Source organism: Saccopteryx bilineata, chromosome X (genome assembly GCF_036850765.1).
Source record: "Saccopteryx bilineata isolate mSacBil1 chromosome X, mSacBil1_pri_phased_curated, whole genome shotgun sequence".
In the NCBI taxonomy this organism is placed as follows: domain Eukaryota; kingdom Metazoa; phylum Chordata; class Mammalia; order Chiroptera; family Emballonuridae; genus Saccopteryx; species Saccopteryx bilineata.
The window spans coordinates 50,929,601-50,951,393 of NC_089502.1; the positions used below are offsets into that span (position 1 = coordinate 50,929,601).

The window sequence follows — 21,793 nt, forward strand, 5'->3', positions numbered from 1 at the left end:
ATTTTAGAAGTAGTCATCTGTATTAATGCCCTGATAAACAGGTTTTCTGTATTTGAAGGTAACATTTTTTAGTATTTTGTTTGATAGTTATTTTTCTTCACTTTTAAAAGTTTGGTTGAGCAAACTAACATGAATACTACTTTGAAAGTGGTAAAATATTGGGGAAAATGTCTTTAAACTTATGGTAATATCTTTAATAGTAGTTCAAAAATACATATTTTTGGTATGTTAAAAAATTTAAATAATTCAGAATGTTTAAACTACAGGAAAGGCTTATCTATTTTTTCAAAGTTCATCTAATTATTTAGCTTGCTATATTTTCTTATAATTAAGTAAATATATATGTATATATATATTAAGTTGCTTAAATTTGAGCATTTGTATGTAAAAATAATTTTATAAGATTATGCTATGATATGTATGTAAATAAATGAATGTATGTATAGTTTAAATTTTTCATAACTAATTTACTTACATTATGTTGTCTATGCCAAACTAACTATTATTATACAAAAGGCTATGTTTTATATCTCTCATCATTAAAAAATCCATATTTCTGCCCTTGCCTCCACCAAAACTTTTTAACATTTTTCAGGGTTTGCTTTTAATTTTTAACTATTTCATAATATTAAAGAAGTTTTATAATTTATTAAAAATAATGTGAAGTGCAATATTTGACATTGTTTGCAATATTTATTTTTTTCCTTAGGCTACAGTTGACTTTGTAGAATAATATAGTAAGTTCATTACTAAAGAAAACCAATATCTACTATTATGCTTGAGTAGAATTATGACTGAAATCAATGATGATGTTGTACTTCTAACCTAATACAATTTTAATTGTTACTGTATTCACTTAATAACTCAATCCTTCTCCACACAAATTTCTACAATCTTTTTCAGAACACATTAAAGAAATAAGACTCTTCTGTGTGATTAGCCAATATCTGTACGACAAAAAAAAACAAAAAACAAATAGCTTTCAAAGGGAAAATACATCATTTTTTTTAGTTCCACTTGATATTCAGTTCTTAATTTTAACTCACAATTTTAACGTATGGTACCCCTGTGACTCCAAGAATAGTGCACTGACATATACTAGCTAAAGACCCTACAAGAGAATTTTGGAGAACCAATACAGTAACATTTGGGCAACTTCTGCCATCACTTATATAAGTAAATCTTTATTTATAAACAGAAACTAAAATTATCTTGATCTGACTCATTGTTATTATCTATTTTGTCTTATTACAATGTATGTTATTGACAATTAGTGCATATACTATTTTATACCCATTGGACATGTTTCATATTAGTTGTGTTTTTATTCTTTGGAACATGACTAATGAAATCTAATAAAAATTCTAAATTATATATATATATATACAAAATGTACTCAGTTAAGGGACATAAAATAGATTTCAATTATATTTTACTCACTCTAAAATATTTGAAATAATTGGCAAGACTAGCTGAGAATAAACACTGTAGTTGGGTATTGAAAGTTGCCTGCATTGTATTGTTCCTAGAAGTGTAATATTATCAGAGCAATTTAGGTTTTGAAAGTAATTATATATTTTTTTTACCTAAGTAAATAGCATATATCACTACAGAGCTTAATACAGTTTTAAATGTGTAATGATGAAGGTATAAAATGTATTTTCAAATACAGTACTATCATAGTATATTGATTGTCTTAAATTGATTTGATAAAAATTTAAATAGTATTAATAATAAGTTTTATTTTTACAACTTATGAAACCACACAATATCATGAAATATTTAATTCAAAAATCTGCATGTTTTAATTATATAATGATTGCTTTGTGAAATTGAAAGATAATCCAAACCTTGGGAAAAAGTGTATTTTGGGTTTACATTGAAACACTTAGAAATAACTAAAAATATATAGACATACTTCATATTTATTGACTTGTTGAAATGCAATTTTATTTTTAATATTTTTGGGAAAAATAAATAATATAAGTACATGGAATCACCAGTGTATAACACACATTTTTATTGTACAATAGCTCAAAAATCTGTCTGCATTTCATGAGATAAAATTCAAAAATAAGTTTTTCTTTCTTACAAATGTGGATCCTTGGTCATAGGCAGAGCTAAGAAAGAGAGTATGAATATAACAGTATGAACTTATGACTACCTTCAGAAAGACCTCAAATCCATTCCCTTATTAACTTTGAATACTAATTCACAGATAAAAGTAAAGTGGTTACCAGGGGGAGGGAGTTGGAAAGAGGGGAGTAGGGGAATGGGAGTAAAGCGGGACAAATATACAGTCATGGAAAATGATTTGACTTTGGGTGATGGGCTCACAATGCAATCAACAGTTCAAATGCTATAGAAATGCTTACCTGAAACCTATGTATTTTTATTGATCATTGTCCCTCAACTAAATTTAATTTTTAAATAAAAAAATGCAAGCTGGGAAAAAGTATTCTGTTTAATTTAGAGAATGTGCTTATATTCTATTTTATATTTTATCTTAATATTCACACAATTCACACATTTCTTCTTTTGTTGTATCAGTTTATTATGATCATTTTGATTCATTTTCTTCAAATGAGAAAGAGTATATAGTCTCTGAAACTTTATCTTCTCTTAAGGTTCCAGTTAACCTGTCTGTCTAAAGGAATATTCACACTAGCTCACTGAAAATCTTTTTATAAACCATTTTTCTCCCTTCCTTCACTTATGACTTCTATGCCCGGTTCCAGTTCTCTACAGATGTTACACTCTCCCTCATGTGCCCACTACAATCACATTCTGACTATTCTCTCTCTCTTTCTCTCTCTCTCTCTTTCTCTCTCTCATACACACACAAACTCAGACACACACACATACACCACATGAGCTTTTACTTTGGTAACACAACCCATACGTTGTTTATCATATACCTTGGCTGTCATTCATAAATTACATGTAGATGTTTGAATCAAATACATTTTTAAAAATCCCATTTTTTTTCCTTTCTCTCTCCAGCCATTTTTAAGTAACATATGATTGATCCTTTACATTATTACAGTTTATTTGTCTATCTGTACTGACAATTAAAACTAGAATGCTGTGAAGACATAGTACTGTTTAAAGGAAGACCATACTCCATAATTCTTAACTTGTTTTTATAATGCATACACATGCCTTAAACATCTTGTACAGAGTAATTCAAAGCAAGGTGTCTGCAGTGCAAACATTGAAGTTAGAGTTTATTTGATTCATTGCCTGTCTATCTTACATCTGTACAAACATTCTAATATCTCTTCATTATGCTTGATAACATATTGAAAATATAATATACATAGTACATCTGAAACACAAATTGCCATTTATAAAAAAAAGCAATTTGACATTTACTGTACAATAATAATATTTGCATTAATAAAAGCAAAAATTAACTCTATCTCTTGACTAATTAAAATGTACATACTTTACTAATATAAAATTATCTAAAATGTTATTTCAATGACCGATCTCTATGCAAATCAATATAAATCTTATTAGAAAAACAAGTACCAAAAATTCTCCGCTTCAAAAAGGAAAAGCAATATTTTTCTTCTGCTCAAAGGCAATTAAGATATTGACACAGGGACATGAGTTTGACTAATTGAATTCAAAGTACTTTTTATGTTTTTTAAATATTTTAATTTGTTTCTTTAGTTAGAAATCAAATGTAATTGGGGTGACACTGCTCTATAAGAACATATAAGCTTGACCAGGTGGTGGTACAGTGGATAGAGCATTGGACTGGGATGGGAAGAACCCAGGTTCGAAACCCAGAGGTTGCTGGCTTGAGCATGGGCTCATCTGGCTTGAGTACAAGTTCACCAGCTTGAACATGGGGTAGCTAGCTTGAACATGGGATAATAGACATGACTCCATGGTAGCTGGCTTGAGCCCAAAGTCATTGGATTGAGCAAGGGATCACTTGCTCTGCTGTAGACCTCTGGGACAAGGCACATATGAGAAAGCAATCAACAAACAACTAAGATGCACAATGAAGAATTGATGCTTCTCATCTCTCTCCTTTTCTGTCTGTCTGTCCCTATCTGTCCCTCTCTCTGACTCTGTCTGTCTCTGTAAAAAAGAAAGAAAGAAAGAAAAGAACATATAAGATATTCAGGTAAACATCTCTATATATTTTGAATGGTAGATTGTGTTGTGTGCCCATCACCTAAAGTCAAATCATTTTGCTTCGTAAAATGTGCTTTTAAAAATGTAGTTTGAGGGAAACAGTATAGTTTTGCCTCAGAAAATTAAAAATGGAACTGCCTTTTGACCCAGCTATTCTATTTTTAGGAGTAAATGCTAAGAATCCCAAAACACTGATTCAAAAGAAGATATGCACACCCATGTTTATTGCAGCATTGTTTACAGTAGTTAAGATATGGAAACAGCCCAAGTGTCCATCAGTGAATGAGTGATTAAAAATGCAGTGGTACATATACACAATGTAATACTACATGGCGATGAAAAATAAGGAAATCTTACCTTTTGTGATAGTATGGATGGACCTGGAGTTTTTTATGCTAAGTGAAATAATTCAGGCTGATAAAGACAAATACCATATGCTCTCACTTATATGTGGAATCTAATGAACACAATGAACTGAGGAATGAATAGAGGCAGAGGCAGGATCACAGGGAGCAGAGGGACAAGAGTCAGAGGGAAGGGGGGTGAGGGGATGAGATCAGAGAAGGTGAAGGGATTAGAAAAATTATATATACATAACATACATACATAGATACAGATAACAGGAGCTTGTTGTGTGAGAATTATACTTCTTTCATTATTTTATTCTAAATGCAATTCTAGACCATTAATATTAAGATTTTGCTTAATTTAAAACCTGATTTTCATTAAGCTAAATAAAATTTAATTTAGACTTTAGAATATATAAGAATAAAAACCTAAGAACTCTAATAATTGAAACTGAATTATGATTATGAAACCATGGTTTGCTTAAAGGTTTGGTGTAGAATAAACAGAATTTATTAACCTACAGTGTATTTATAGTTGTAGCGATAAGGTAGCCAAGTCTAATGATATCTTCATAGTAAAATTTTCAACACTATCATTTTCCAGAGGTTTGCCTACTACAGTAGATCTCAAATTATTATCTTAATGATCATGACTTAACTCAGTTTGGTCCCAAAAAATCCCAGTGGATACTGGAGAGATGTCAGATTAAAATAGAATCACTCAAATATGATATTTGTTCTTAATATATCCTTTTGCTTCTCTGGCTATTTTACTTACATGAATAGATTGAAACTCCCAATTTGCAACAGAGTGTCTTTAACAATATTAGTAGAACTTCCAGTCACACAAAACTCTACAATAAAAAAAATAAAATTTGGACTGAATGTATCAAATACCTTTATTCTGCATTTGGACTCCACTAAATGAAACTCTGAATTCTAAACTTATTAATAAATAAGTTGTATGTTTTCCAGATATTGGATTTGGAAAACCCAATAATGAAGTACTCAGATTAGTAAAATTTTTCACTGAAATGAATGTATCAGTTACAACCTTTTATTCCCCTAAAACACAACATTGAAATCTTCAGGGGTACAATTGGGAAGCTGGTGAAAGAGCAAGAAAGAGATTAAAGCAAATTTACAATACTTTATTCTTTTTCATGAGATTTCAGCTTTGAACATTAATCAAATCACATGTATAAGACCTCTATCATGTTAAATTTGCTATCAGTGATTATCAGATACATTAAATGGTACAGTTGGACTGGAAATTTTTGTACAATGAACACTCAATTCAGCTTTGGGATGGCACTAAGGAAAATGTCTATAAAATATGCATTTGTATCAAATTGATAAAGGTTAGAGAATGATAGGGAGCTTCACAGAGCACATTTAATGACATATATGAAATTGATATCTGAACTTTGAAAAACCAGATTTGCACCTCTATTTCTAGAAATACATATCAGCAAATTAAATAAATATGTTACTAGGTGACTGTCAAGAGCATTTTAAAGGTCAAATAAGAGTAAGCATTTATAATGAAGGAAAAGATTGTCTAAATGAATTTGATTAACCTCATCAGAGTACATTTTTGTGTCAGAGACAAAACATGTGAATTATATTCTAACTGTAATCTTCATTTCATTATGCTAAAAATATATTTCAATATATTACCACTTTTCCACACTCAACAATTGCTGATGGTAACAATTCTTTTGTAAGTGATTTCCAAAGAGAAATAACAGGGCAGTATTTTCTGCAATATATTCTTTGTGAATAGGTACTTTTTAATAACCTACTGTATGTTTTATTTTCCAGTATACTTAATTGAGATGTGTATTGGTTGATTTTTGGTCATCATTAAAATCACAACTTTAGTTTAAGTTGCCTTTTCAACATTATAAAATGATCAACTATATGACTCCCTCACATTTTCCCTATGGAAAACTACTGAGATATCCACAGGGCATTCTGTTGCTGCATAAGAATAATATCTGTCTGTATAAAAAAGTATTCATTTCTTCAAAGTTAAATGATATTAATGAGTTTCAGAAGCCCTCAGAGAATGTTGTTTTAAGTATAATTAATTTTAATTCCACTGGTTCACAATGCATGTTATTTTGAACTTCCAATGAGTTAGTCTGTGCTTGTCTTATACTATCTTTTAGGGAAATAGTTTCTTAAGCTATTAAAGAATGTCAGTAATATTAAGGGATATTATACAGTCCACTAACAAAAATATTCTTAAAATATTTTAACAACACTCATTCAAATATAAACTCTTAGTATATTAATTACACTTCTGTTTTTGTGCATTTATTTAGTGTTGATCCACTAGCAGCTGGTGAATTTTAATGTACTTAGATATGCAACAATAGAGTTTATTACAAAACATTTTAAAATTAAAACTAGGACTTTCATCCAAGGAATTCTGAATTACTGAGATAAAAGCTTTGACTCTTATAAATTACACCACACACAAATATTGTGAACAATATTGTGCATATCAAACTGTGTATAAGAATTACATTTTGTAGCTCTGGATACATTATTTTATCCTGCTGTAGCTCCTGAATAGTTTTTTTTTTTTTTTTTTTTTTAGTTAGTAACATAAATGTTACTAACTTTAGCAATGCCTATTAGTTAAAAGGAAAAAAGGTTATTTTATTTTATTTATTTATTTTAAGGATAAATAATGTCAATAAGCTTCTGGTTATTTATTTTTAAAACTTTGCTACCAAATTGACAAAGACTGTATTCAATTAGTATTTATGTGTTCTTTTAGTCATCATAAATCAATTATAGTTAGGTGACAAAATGCTAAAGATATTTTGAGTTACGGTCAAGATGGATTTTTGAAAGAAGCTCAAAAGACTTCATTAATTAACTATATTTTATTGTAAAATATTATTTGAGTAATAGTATTGCATTGTTTCACCATACCTTTTTATGGCTGAATAGTTTTCATTGTGTATATGTGTCACTGCTTTTTTATCCCCTCATCTATTGATGGGCACTTGAGTTGTTACTAAATCTTCGCTATTATAAATAATGCTGCAAAGAACATAAACGTGCATATATTCCTTCAAGTTAGTGTTTTAAATTTCTTCAGCTATATATGCCCAGATGTGAAATCACTGGGTAACAAGGCAGTTCCATTTTTACTTTTTTGTGGACGTCTATACTGTTTTCCATAGTGGTTGTATCCACGTGTCCCCTTCAACAGTGCACCAGTGTTCTCTTTTCTTCACACCCTTGACAACATAGTTATTTATTGATTGATATTGGCTATTCTGACAGGTAAGGTGATAGCTCATTGTAGTTTTAATTGGCACTGGCCTGATGGTTAGTGATGCTGAGTAACTTTTCATGTGCTTATTGGCCATCTGTGTGTTCTCTTTAGAAAAGTATCTATTCAGGTCCTCTGTCCATTTTATTTTTATTTTTTGACAGAGAAAGAGTCAGAGAGAGGGACAGATAGGGACAGACAAGAATGGAGATGAGAAACTTCAATTCTTTCTTGTGGCACCTTAGTTGTTCATTGACTACTTTCTCATATGTGCCTTTACTGAGGAGCTACAGCAGAGCAAGTGACTCCTTGATCAAGCCACAGACCTTCAGCTTCAAGCCAGTGACTTTTGGGCTTAAGCCAGCGGCCATACAGTCATGTCTATGATTTCATGCTCAGGCCAGCCACCCTGCCCTTAAGCTGGTGAGCCTGCGCTCAAGCCGGATGATCCTGTGCTCAAGCCGGCACACTAGGGTTTCAAACCTGGGTCCCCTATATACCAGACAGACGCTCTGTCTGCTGTGCCCTCAGGTTGTCAGGCTGTCCAATTTTTAACTGGATTATTATTATTTTTTTTTAGATTTTAGTTGTGTGAGTTCTTTATAAGTTTTAGATTTTAACACTTTATTGGATGTATCATTGGAGAATATCTTTTCCCATTTCAGTGGGTTGTCTTTCTGTTTGGTTGATGGTATCCTTTGCTGTGCAAAAACATTTTATTTTGATGTAGTACCATTTGTTTATTCTTTTCCTTTTCTTTCCCTTACCTTACCTGAAGATATATAATCAGAAAACATATATATCTAAGATAAATGTCCAAGATCTTACTGCCCATGTTTTCTTCAAGAAATTTTATGCTGTGGAGTCTTACATTAAGTCTTTAATCCCTTTTGAGTTAATTATCTTAAATGGTATAAAAATATTTTACATGGTGGTCTGGTTTCTTTTTTTGGTGTATATATTTCCAATTTTTAACACCATTTATTGAACAGACTATTTTTACCTCATTATATATTCTTACCTCCTTCATCATATATTAATTTACCTTAAAGATGTGGGTTTATTTTGAGATTCTTTATTCAGTTCCATTGATTTGTAAGTCTGTTTTCATGCCAACATTGTGTTTTTCTTTTCCTTTTTTAAAATTATTATAGCCTTGTAGTATTGTTTGATATCAGGTAGCATAGTGCCTCCAACTTTGTTTTCTCAAGATTGCTGGGGCTATTCAGTGTTTTTTTGGGGTTCCATATACATTTCTGCATTATTTGTTATAGTTCTGAGAAAAATGTAATTGGTATTTTGACAAGGATTTCACTAAACCTATAGATTGTTTAGGGTAGTATCGACATTTAGATGATGTTAATTATTCCTATCTGTAAATATTGTATATGCTCTCATTTATTTACTTCTTCTTCACTTTCCTTCTTTGATGTCCTAAAATTTTCTGAGTACAGGTCCTTTACTTTCTTGGTTAAATTTATTCCTATTTATTTTTAGATGAAATTGTAAATGAGATTATTTTCTTAGTCTCCCTCTGTTAGTTCATTATTGTTGTATAAAGATGCAACTAATTTATGAATATTTATTTTATATCCTGTTACTTTACTGAAGTTATTAGTTCTATTATTTTTGGGGTGGCATTTTTCACACATCTCTATGTACATTAACATCGACAAATAATGAAACTTTTACTTCTTCCTTTTCTCTTTGGATGCCAATCATTTTTCATTCTTATCTGATTACTGTGAATAGGGCTTCCAGTACTATGCTGAATAAATGTGGTGAAAGTGGGCAAACATGTCTTATTCTTGTTCTTCAAAAAAACATCAAAATAAATTTAATGAGTTAAGATAACAAGCCCTGCCTTACCAGGTGGTGCAGTGGATAGAGTGTTGGCCTGGGATGCTGAGGACCCAGGTTTGAAATCTCGAGGTTGCTGGCTTGAGCGCGGATTCATCTGACTTGAGTGTGGGTTCACCAGTTTGATCATGTGGTCATTGGCTTGAGCACGGGATCGTACACATGACCCCATGTTGCTGGCTTGAATCCAAGGTCACTGGTTTGAACAAGGGGTCACTGGCTCAGATGGATCTCCCAGGCAAGGCGCATATGAGAAAGCAATCAATGAACAGCTAAGGTGCTGCTACTATAAATTGATGCTTCTCATCTCTCTCTTCTTGCCTGTCTGTTTCTGTCTGTCCCTTTCTCTCTCTCTTTTTCTTTCTCTGTCACACTCTCTCACAAAGAAATAAATAAAGGTCACAGCCCTAAAGACCAATGAGAAAATAACATATACACAAGTGTATGTGTATATATGTAGTATTTATATTTGTATATATATTTTTATAAGGTGAAAAATATAATATTACATTAGAAATTATTCACTTAGTGTTAAAGATGTTGTAAAGGACAAACTGAAAGGCATGATATGCACAGAAAACAATAAGTAAAATGGTAAATGAAAATCCACTGCATCAATATTTACATTAAAAATGGATGGATTCCCTAGCTGATAGGCTCAGTGGTAGAGTGTCAGCCCAGAGTGTGAAAGTTTGGGGTTTGATTCCCAGTCAGGGCACACAAGAGAAGCACCCATCTGCTTCTCCACTCTTCCCTCTCTCCTTTCTCTCTATCTCTCTTTTCCCTCCTGCAGCCAAGGCTCCATTGGAACAATAGCTCCAGGGCACTAAGGATGGTTCCACGGCATCCGCATCAGGCGCTAGATTGGCTCCAGTTGCAATGTAGCAATGCCCCACATGGGCAGAGCATTGCCCCTTGGTGGGTTGCCAGTTGGATCCTAGGTGCATGCAAGAGTCTGTCTCTGCCTTCCCGCTTCTCACTTCAGAAACACATACACCACACACACACACATGATGGATTAACAATACAAAATGAGATGGAAAATTTTCAAACTGAGAAAAAATAAAATAAAATCTGAATGTAAGCCTATAAGTTTCAGACTTTAGATTCAAAGATAAAATAAATTAAATATAAAATGATGGAAAAGTTATATCATGTATTCTGAAAACACGATAAAGTTAGAGTGACTACACTAATATAAACCTCATTTAAATAAAGACAATTAAATAAAAAATGTGACCAAAGATAAAAAGAAACATTATGTTTTGATTAAAAGCCCAAAGTTCAAAAATATATAGTTATTATAAACATGTATGCAATTGAAAACAGTGTTCCAAAAATCATGAAGTAAAAAGTGACAAAATTGAAGGAGAAAATAGACAATTCAACAAAACATTTGGGAATTTCAGTACCCTACTTTCTATAATAGGTAGAACAACTAGGCAGGAGACTAATAAAGAAATAGAAAACGTGAGCAGTTTTCTAAACCAGCTGGACTTATCAGACATCTGTAGACACTTCATCAAGCAAAAGTAGAATACACTTTCTTTTCAAGTGCACTTGCAGTATTTTATATAATAGACTGTATGCTAGGCTATGAAACAAGTCTCAATAAATTGAAAGAATTTTATTCATACACAATGTATTACCTGGTCACAAATAAATAAAATTAGAAATAAATAACAGAAGAAAAAAACTGCAAGAGAAATTTAAAAATACTTTGTTGATGAAATATTTGTTTTCCCTTAAATTAAAAAAAAAGTCATAGGATGTTTACTTTTAACATTTTTCTTAAAAATTATACTGGATGTTAAATACAGGGCTATAAGATAAGAAAAAGATACAAAATTAATCCATATTGCAAAGAAAAAAAGTAAAACTATATCTGTATGCAGATATCATATATATATATATATATCATATATAACTTTGTCTAGACAAAACAGTTTACAAAAATGTTTATAATAGCATTATTCATGATAGCCAAAAAGTAGAAACAAGCCAAATGTCCATTAATGATGAATGGATAAAAAAATATGTTATATCCATAGAAAATATAGTCTTGGGCAATGAACCAAAAATACATACAACGTGAATGAACCTTAAAAATATTAGGTTGAATGAAATAAACCAGTCACTTAAAACTTCAGCTGATAGATTCTATTTATATTACATGTCTAAAATTGGCCAATTTATAAAAGAAAAAAGTAAATTAATGGTTCCTTAAGGCTGTGGAGTTTGGGGGAAAATGTTCTGTATGACTACTAAGTTATACAAAATTGCTTTTTAAGATAATAAGTATACCTCAAAATTGATTGTGATGATAGTTGCACAACTTTATGAATATAATAAAAATATTAAATTCTTCCCTTTAAATGGGTAAATTATATCTCAATAAAGCTGTTAAAACAAATGCATATGCCATAACTTTTCAAAAAAATGGCTTTATATTATATTCCATATCATAAATATGTAAATAACTCAATGTTAAAAATATAATACAGCCCTGGCCGGTTGGCTCAGTGGTAGAGCGTTGGCCTGGCGTGCAGAAGTCCCGGATTCGATTCCTGGCCAGGGCACACAGGAGAAGCGCCCATCTGCTTCTCCACCCCTCCCCCTCTCCTTCCTTTCTGTCTCTCTCGTCCCCTCCTGCAGCGAGGCTCCATTGGAGCAAAGATGGCCCGGGCGCTGGGGATGGCTCCTTGACCTCTGCCCCAGGCACTAGAGTGGCTCTGGTCGCAACAGAGCGACACCCCAGAGGGGCAGAGCATTGCCCCCTGGTGGGCAGAGTGTCGCCCCCTGGTGGGTGTGCCAGGTGGATCCCGGTCGGGCGCATGCGGGAGTCTGTCTGACTGTCTCTCCCCGTTTCCAGCTTCAGAAAAAATACAAAAAAATATATATATTATATATATATATATTATATATATATATAATATATATATATATAATACATTATTTTTTTGTAAAATTTAAAACTTTCAGATCAATTGATTTTATGATGATCAGGAAATTAAATTTTGTCTTAAAGTAGAGTTATATGTGCATTCACATATTCCCATACATACTCTATAATTTAATACCACCTAAAATATATAAAGTTCTACCTTCCTATTTTTCAAATGTTATTTTGTAAAACTATAAAATATTTTAAGTTGAAATCTCATAGGAAAATTTTTTTAATGAACGTAAATAATTGGTCATCTAATGGATATATTTAGTCTTAATGAGAGTCCGTTTTTATGCATCTTATTTTTTTAGTTGTGTGATAAAATAATGACAGTACTTAGACTCTTTTTGTAGATTTATAGGATCATGAACTTATATTTTTAATTTTTGGATTAACTTTTCTTAGAGAATTGACTTTTTATTATGATGCAATATTCTTCATTAGAGTTAATAACATTCTTTATTCTAAAATTACCTTTTATATTGATATAGCTATTCTATTTTTATTTTGTTAGTTTTAGTTTGATGTGATTATTGATATTTGATATCTATTGGCATTTGAAATCTTTACAGAAACCTTACAAAAGAATTTTAGAAAGCATTATAGTTTAACTCTAAGTACTTTATATCTGTGCTTTGTTATGTTGCTAAACTGATTTGCCATGATTTCAGAAAATGAGAATACAGAAATTAATTATCTTTGAGATTATTATAGCTATATTTTATTTTTGAAACAAAAAATCATTTTAGATTTTAATAAATTATATTTTTAAATTAACCTAATTTATTATTAGATTTATTCTCAGATTAATTAATTAGATTTTTAACTGAGTGGTTAGGTGTAATTGGTTAGTTCATTATATGCTTTTTTTTTCATTATATGCTTTTAAGTCTGTTTTTTCCATTCATTTTACTCATGTCCTTACTTTCTATTAGGCACTGTATATCAAATGACTTTTATGTATAGATCAAAGACTATAGTTTATATTTATAGTCAAAAATGCAATTAAAAATATCTATATTCCACAAACTAGACCAAAATATTTAAATTATGGAAATTAGACTCCATCTACCCATTCCTGGTTATTTCTATTTCTTTAGGAATTATTTCTTGACAAATCAAAGACAAATTGTTAAAATATTGGATTCTCTGATGTATTTATATGTAGATTTTTTGCTGTAAAAATATGATTTAAGTAGCTAATAAAAATTTATCTTTGAAATTTAAATTCTATTATTTGTTTTCCACCCTAACAGCTGCAGAAATAACTGTTCAACCGACCTTGGAGGAGGCCTCTGACAACTGCACTCAAGAATGTCTCATCTTGGGCCATTCTGATGCTTGTTGGATGCCAGCTGCTCTGACCCAAGCAACTTCTTCAGACGCACAAACCTCTGTTATACGCCACAGCCCAACCCTGACACAGAACATTCTTCGCCGCCGCATCCCTCCAGTGACCCAGACCGTTGCTCTCTGCCACAGCCCTCCGGTGACCCAGGTTATCGCACTGTGCCATAGCCCTCCACCAACACAGGTCTCTACTCTCCACCACAGTCCGCCTGTAGCACAGGCTGCTGCTGCTCTTCGCCATAGTCCCCCACCAGCACAGGCTTCAGGCCTCAATATCAGCTCTCCCTTGGCACATGCTGCTGCAGTTCACCGCAGCCCTGCACATCCACCAATGGGTTTTCAGCAAGGTTGGGGACAAGGGGCAGGACATGAAGGACTACGGTCTCTTGATCAGGGAGCGCAAGGTCGTACAAGATCTCAGTTTTACACTACATCTCAAAGACTTCATCCTAGTGATGATTCAAATAAAGTCATTCCCTTGAAAACCTTCACTGCAGGACAACAGGCCAGACCCTCTAAGGGTGATTCTCCCATTATGGAAGAACATCCCTTATAAAGGTGCAATGGCTAATTCACATTTTCAAAGGATGTATATAATCAAAATTTAAGATCCAGTTTCAATGAATATTCCAAACTCTTAGATGTGTAAATAGTTATGTAAATAGAAACAGACACCAGAATAAACTCCAGAGCTAGACCCTTAGTCCAAAGATAAACATAAATTTATAATTTGTTTAATTCAGGATGTATATTTAAAAAAATAAATTGAAAAATTTACACCCTTTTGTACAGAAAGGCTTATCATGATAGATATTAATATGTAGTGTATAGTATTTCTGATGCACTGTAATTTTCTCACTTATTTTGACCAAAATGTGCAATATTACTGATTTTTTCCATTCTGATTTTTGTGAACCTAGTAGGTAGCAAATGGAAAACTAGCACCTATCTGATTTTCCAACAGTACTTTTTGTTTACTTCAATTTTTCTTTAGATAAAATTAGAAGGTATAAGTAAGGTAGCATTTTCCTTTGTCTTTTTGTTTTTCATTTTAGTTTGTGATATCTAGTTTTTGTTATTAGTATTTGTACAAAAATGCACAGTAGGGATTGTAAATATCTATTATATTTTTGTCTGTCTTTTTAAAGTTTTCTATCTTTATTTGAAGAATATATTGTTATAATTTGTATATGTTTTCAGTAAAAATATTTATATAAACTGTACAGATTTATGTATATAACCTATTCTCTACTCTTTAGTAGAGTTCGAGACACTAAAGTGCAATAACTGTGCCCAAATTAAGCAAGTATTTGCTAAAAAGGGCATCTTTCTATAAAAATATGTCTTTGTAATTTAGAGTGAAGTGCATCAGAAGTTATGCTGTATCTGTCATTTTAAGCCTATATTCCATTATTAAATGGCTCTTTATCTTCTTGAATTTGTATATAACAGCCTAGAAAATCACAAAGAAAGTGGATACATTTAATGTGTGATTCATTTACAGCTATGACTAGAAAATTTGATTTTCTAAAAAGTATCAGGAAAATTTAATGTTGGCATGATAGATGAATTGGTTGATACCAAAAGATGTTCAATAAAAAGAATTAAGAAATTAATGTAACTGTAGATAAAACCACATAATAAACCTATATGACTAAGGGATTTTTGTCATTCTAGCTCAATTTACTGAAGAAAACCACTTATAATAAGATGAGAATCAGGAAAGAACTTTTCAAGAGATGTAATTATAAATCTGCATCAAAGGTGTTACAGCGTAGAATTTTAAGGAGATGTGCAGAGTGAAAAATGATATTTATGACTGCTTCTTGGGGTAGATAAAAAATATCCCTATAACAGATACACAGACAAAAAAATCTCATATATGAAAACAAAATATGTTCTAAGACACGAATACAGTAGTATTCCTAGGAACATTAGTTTCCTTTTGCTGTCTGTCTTTATTTCTTTTTTGTCTTTCTAACTGGCCATCATCTTCTATGTGCACATTTCACCAATTCACAGAAACAGCAACAACATAATTTTCCTCCATAACAAAACCAAGAAAATGTCTTGTTTCAGTATTACACTAAACCAAGAAACCATTGATGTATTAATTGGGGGTGGGAGAAGTGAATATTCCTTGTTAATTAAATTAGGTGTAGACTTTATAATGTGTAACTTGAAAATATGTAATTTATGATTAAAATGTGTGTAAATGTTGTAATAAAAACTGTGGTAAATGTATAATTTCATTGGTGAAGGTTTCCACTGAATGTCAAGTAAGTTTCTTTTGTGCCCAGCAGATCACGTAGCGTTTTGAGAATATATTATTGTTCATTTTGTGAAACTCTTTAAATCATGTTTAATTTAGTGTGTAGAAAACCTTTTTAATTTTTAACTATAAGAGTTTAATTAGTGAGATTTCAAATTCATTAGTATTAATATTTTTCTTTTGTGTTTGTTAATATCAAAAGGGATTTGAAGCATCCTGGTATTCCAGGGGCATGTGAATACTGAAGGACTGATGATGTTTAAAAGTTTATTGACATATGACCGTGTATATGTGTTGATATTATTGTTCATATTGTTAATAATGAAAATTTTTAAACCTGGGGAAGATTAAAAAAACCCAGAATGACAAAATCAGAGCTTCCAGTAGATTTTAGGCTGTTTTTTGTGTGAAAACTTGTGAAGATAATGTGAGAATTTTTTTCTTCTGTTTTAGTTATTTTTACTGTTTCTACATTTTAGATTTTATGATCTACACACAAAAAATTAACAAAAAAAGATAAAAAAGAAACAAAAAATATTTAAAAAATATGATTGGTTACTATGTTAATAAAAATTAGAATAGAAAACAAAGTTAGATATGTGGGAATCTTTTTTCTCCTGATAGTGTACTTTATTGAGTTATAAATGTGGCTCTTAAGTCCTTATACGTATTAATTGGTGAAGTTGTGATACCTTTCCTAGAGATATAGGAATGAACAGATATGCTTTTATTGCCCTTTCTAACTCTGATTATATAATCAGACTTAGATTGTGTTCAGAATATTAAAAGACTGGGCATCCTCTTCTGGGTTTGTACCAGAGAAGCTTTGAATGGAAGCAGGCTAGAAGTAGCCAAAGAGGCAAGGGGTGTGAGCCCAGTTATTCTCCCCTATGCATTCTCTTTTAAAGCTTCCGTTTGATCTGGCCTTGGCAACCTGTAACTTCCAAGGCTTCAGATCTGATGAGATCTTTCTCATCGCACTGCAAATTCTTTCTTCAAATGGATGGACAGAGCAATAGCTTGACAAATCTCACAGGTGGTTCTTCTGCTGTGCAAAATATTTAGTCCCAGACTTAAGAAAAGTCTTGTTTTACCATCAATCCAAAATAATTCCCTTGAAAAAAAGATTTTATTTAGTTTGAAATAAAAACTTTAAGTTGAATGACAAGTTTGACAATATGTTCAGTGAGACTGGTTACTCAATTTTTGTGGCCATGTTCAGTTACATGTGATTAATAATTTATTAGGTAGAAAGTTGATATATCACATTTATGAGTGTGTATTCAAACACTGTGTATCTTATATGATAAGTGCATACACATTTTTCCTTGAACTTTATCTTCAAGTTTTAGGTAATACTGTGTGGGTGTATTAAAAACAAACTTACATATGATACAAACAATGTAATAAATTTAGAGAGTACATTTTGTGTAGTCTCAGTTAGTTATTTAACATTTTGTTCCTGGTGATGTAAATTTGTTTAGAAAAAAATGGTTGTTAAATGATTAGTGCTATTGTGTACTGGTGAGAGTTATGAAGAACCTCTGCCTTCCCAAACTAATATTTGTCACACACTTTCATTACGATGGACTAAACAAAATCACAAAACATGCAGTATTTATACTGTATCATGTCACATACAGACAAAAAAAAATTCTTTTCAGTCACAGAAAAAGTAAGTAAATTTGACTCACAACCATATTTCAACATTTTTGTTGTTTCCATTAAGACTAAATGTGCATATACTTTCTAATATATATTTATAAACATCTCCTTGTTTAAGCTGTTTTTTTTCTTTTTACACTCTTCAGATTTATATTTTCCAGTATGGTTACCATTTCTTGTCTTTTTTCTTTTATATTTGTTTCAAACCAAATTTATAGTTATGGTTAGAGAAAGTTTTTATGACAACTACTGAACACTATTTTGGCTGTTACCAATTGGCACCATTGCCCTGGAAAAATAAGGGAGCAAGAGAAGCTGAACTGTATTTGAACAAAAGCATTTCACGTTATGTGCCAATTACCACACCAGAGCAATTTTATGCAGAGGCCTTAAATATTTATTCATAGTAGCTTTTTTTACACTAACAATCCATGTGCTTTCAGTAAATGTGATTTTTGAAAGCAGTGGAAGCTGACAATAGCAGACATAGTAATGGAAAGGCTACTCAGAAAATTGTGTGTGCACAAATAAAAAAAAATGAAGGCAATTGTTTAGTGATTATATGTGATATTTTTAGAAATAAAATGTGTAAAATTTATGCTATCTTTGCTTAAAATACTTGGAAGATTATGAAATATAGACTTATGTTTGTATTTTGAGAAGATTCCTCCTCTGTGACATCATACAGCATCTGAAAGTGAACAGTATCCCAAAGCAGTTCTAGTCATGCTTTGGAAGTGAGAAGGTTGGATATTGTATGGCCCAGGATGGCAGTATGTAGTCCAGTGGCAAATGTGTATTAATTGTTCTATTTCAGGATCTATAGTGCATGTTTTCTTATATTCATTAATATCGGTATTAATAAAGTCATAAAAAACAAAAGTGCATTTTATTGTGTGTTTGTTAATTCAAAAGTCAAAGGTTTTATGTAATTTTAAATTAGTTTTTAAATTCATATAGAGTAAAATGCACCTCGCTGGTGGTAGACTTTTGTGAGTTAGCTTCCTCTTCTGTTTACTCTGTGAAACCCTTCAATATAATTATTCGAATGAACATAATTTCTCTCACTTTTCAAAGTTGGTTAATAATATCGTAGTGTTTCAGAACACTTATATTGCACCTTTCAAGACTAAACAGATACCTGTATTTATTTACAGGGGAGGGTAAATGAAGGTTACAGTTGTTCATATAGAAAATAATACAATAATTAGTGAATAATAATACAAGAATAAACTCTGTGTTCTCCATAATCTCGATTGTAAACCTACTTTTGCCCCAACCCCTAAGAATAATCTTATTGCCTCATTTGATGTAAAAGACACTCAAGGATTTATTTATAAAATCTTTTAAGATCCAAGTGAAATAATTTTCTGAGAATGTTCATAATATTGGTGGGACAAAATAATTTCACTCTTGGCTTCACTTTTACTCTGGCTAACTGAAGAAAATCTCAGTATATTGAAACCTTTCAAACTGCACAGGATTAGTTAACAGTCAACCTCATTTAGCATTTTTATTCATCCTGACACTTGGTTAAGATTTATAGAGCACATAATCCGGTGCATTTTGTCTTCTTTCTATTCTTATTTATTTTTAAATTATTATAGTATTTATTAGTTATTCATTAATATCAAGGATTAGATGATGAAGAAAAAATAACTAAATTTAAATCATGCAAAAATGTAATCCCTGGCAAAAAAAAAAAAAAAAAGATTGCAGTTTTAAAGTAAGTATAATGTATTCATAAGTTATTTGTATTATTTCTCATCCTGATTCCAGGTGTGTGTGAAAAAAACTCAAACTGCAATGAATAATACACAGATTAGAAATCACTGGATTGTATATAGATATTATCATAATAAACTGGGCAAGAACATTTAAAGCCTGAAAAAATGAATAGATGAATATGTAGTCTGTGAATAGAGAATAATTGCTGCACTGTAAAAGAATGTTGAAAATCTCTAATATTTTAATAAGTACAAAAATTAGTAAGTTAATATTTAGCTTGATTAAAAACATAACTGAAATTGCTGATTTTAATGCCAAAAGTAGTCAAACTGATTTATAAAATACGTTATTAATGGTGTAATAAATATTGCTTCAAACAAAACAATACAAAACAAAACAATATAAAATACCTTTGAAGCAAGGAAGTAGGTTCAGAATTTATCTTCTATATTTTAGGTTATATACTCCATTATTTCAAGTATCTGAAAATCTATAGCTGCATAAAAACTGATGATGTTTAACCCATGCACAGGATTTCTGCCTACCTTGTCTCTCAAAGTATCCTAGAATTAATTGAAAAAAATAGAAACAAAAGACAACAATTAAGAAAATTATAATTCTGTTAGCAACTTAAGTAATTCAAGTATCTACTCATACTACATTTTCTTTATAAACATTTTTTTTTCATTTTCACTAGCTATTGGCGAAATGCAAATTAAAATTACAATGAGATATCAGTTCATACCTGTTAGATTGGCTATTATCAATAAGACAAGTAATAACAAATGTTGGAGAGGCTGTGGAGAAAAAGAACCAAGAACCCTTATTTACTACTTTCTATCCACTGCACCACCACTGGCCAGGCTAGTCTGTATTACTTTTAGGTGTAAAGTATACTGGTTAGATAATTATTTACTTTAATATGTTTTCCCTGATATTTTCAGTACCCACCTGACACTATACATTGTTATTAACTATATTATTATTGGCATATTATATATTATTGGCAAGATTATTATTATTTTTTGTGTCTTTGTGTGTGACAGAGACAGAAACAGAGAGAGGGACAGATAGGGACAAACAGACAGTAAGGAAGAGAGATAAGAAGCATCAATTCTTCATTGCAGCTCCTTAGATGTTCATTGGCTGCTTTCTCATATGTGCATTGACTGGTGGGCTACAACAGACTGAGTGACCCTTTGCTCAAGCCAGCAACCTTGGGTTCAAGTCAGTGACCTTTGGGCTCAGCCAGTAACCATGGGGTCCTGTCAGTGATCTCACTCTCAAGCCAGATGAACCTGCACTCAAGCTGGTGACCTCGGAGTTTTGAACCTGGTTCCTATGTGTCCCAGTCCAACCTTCTATCCATTGTTCCACCACCTGGTCAGGGGACAATATTATTGACTATCTTCTTTATACTCTTTTTTACATCCCAATGACTATTTTGTAACTACCAATCTGCACTTCTCAATTCCTTCACCTTTATCATTCAGTTCCCCAACACCCCTCTCCCTTCTGGCAATCATCAATATGTTCTCTGTATCTATAAGTCTATTTCTATTTTGTTTGTTTATTTTGTTCTTTAAATTACATATATAAGTGAAATTGTACAGTATTTGTCTTTTTCTGGCTTACCTCACTTAGCATAATTTCTTTTAGGTCCATCCATTCTGTCATAAGTGGTAAGATTTTGTTCTTTAGTATGGCTGCATAATATTCTATTGTGTATGTGTGTGTGTGTGTGTGTGCATGCACGCACGCACTACAAATTTTTATCCACTCATCAGACTCTTCTGACCTTGACAGTTTTGAGGAATTTTGGTGAAATATTTTGTAGAATGTCCCTCAAATGGAATTTTTCTGATTTTTTCCTCTTGATTAGACTGTAGTTTTAACTGTGGGGTGGAGACCACAAACATAAAGTGCTTATTTTATCACATTTTATCAGGTGCACATGATAGTACATTAATAAACCTATATAGTTAGTATTTAGCATCATATCACATTATGTTTGGGTTTCACTCTTCATCACTAAATCAGATAATCACAATTTTTCGAACATTTGGTGTACTCAGGCTAAGGGCATCCCCACAGTGTATCTCTTCTGAACTTGAAGTCCATGGAATAATTCAGGAAATGCTCTCTCTCAAGTTTCCACTTATAAAAAATATTAATAC

The 21,793-nt window shown here is 31.5% G+C and overlaps 1 protein-coding gene across 2 annotated transcripts in view; it reads left to right on the forward strand.

Moving 5' to 3' along the window:
• PCDH11X (protocadherin 11 X-linked) overlaps positions 1-18,739 on the forward strand; it is a 764,552-nt gene extending 745,813 nt beyond the window's left edge. For both annotated transcript variants that reach the window (XM_066249732.1, XM_066249733.1), the window contains one exon: positions 13,858-18,739. In XM_066249732.1, coding sequence (XP_066105829.1) covers positions 13,858-14,507 — 650 coding nt within the window. In that variant the 3' untranslated portion in view covers positions 14,508-18,739. The remainder of the gene's footprint in view (positions 1-13,857) is intronic.
• The last annotated feature ends 3,054 nt before the right edge of the window (positions 18,740-21,793 follow it).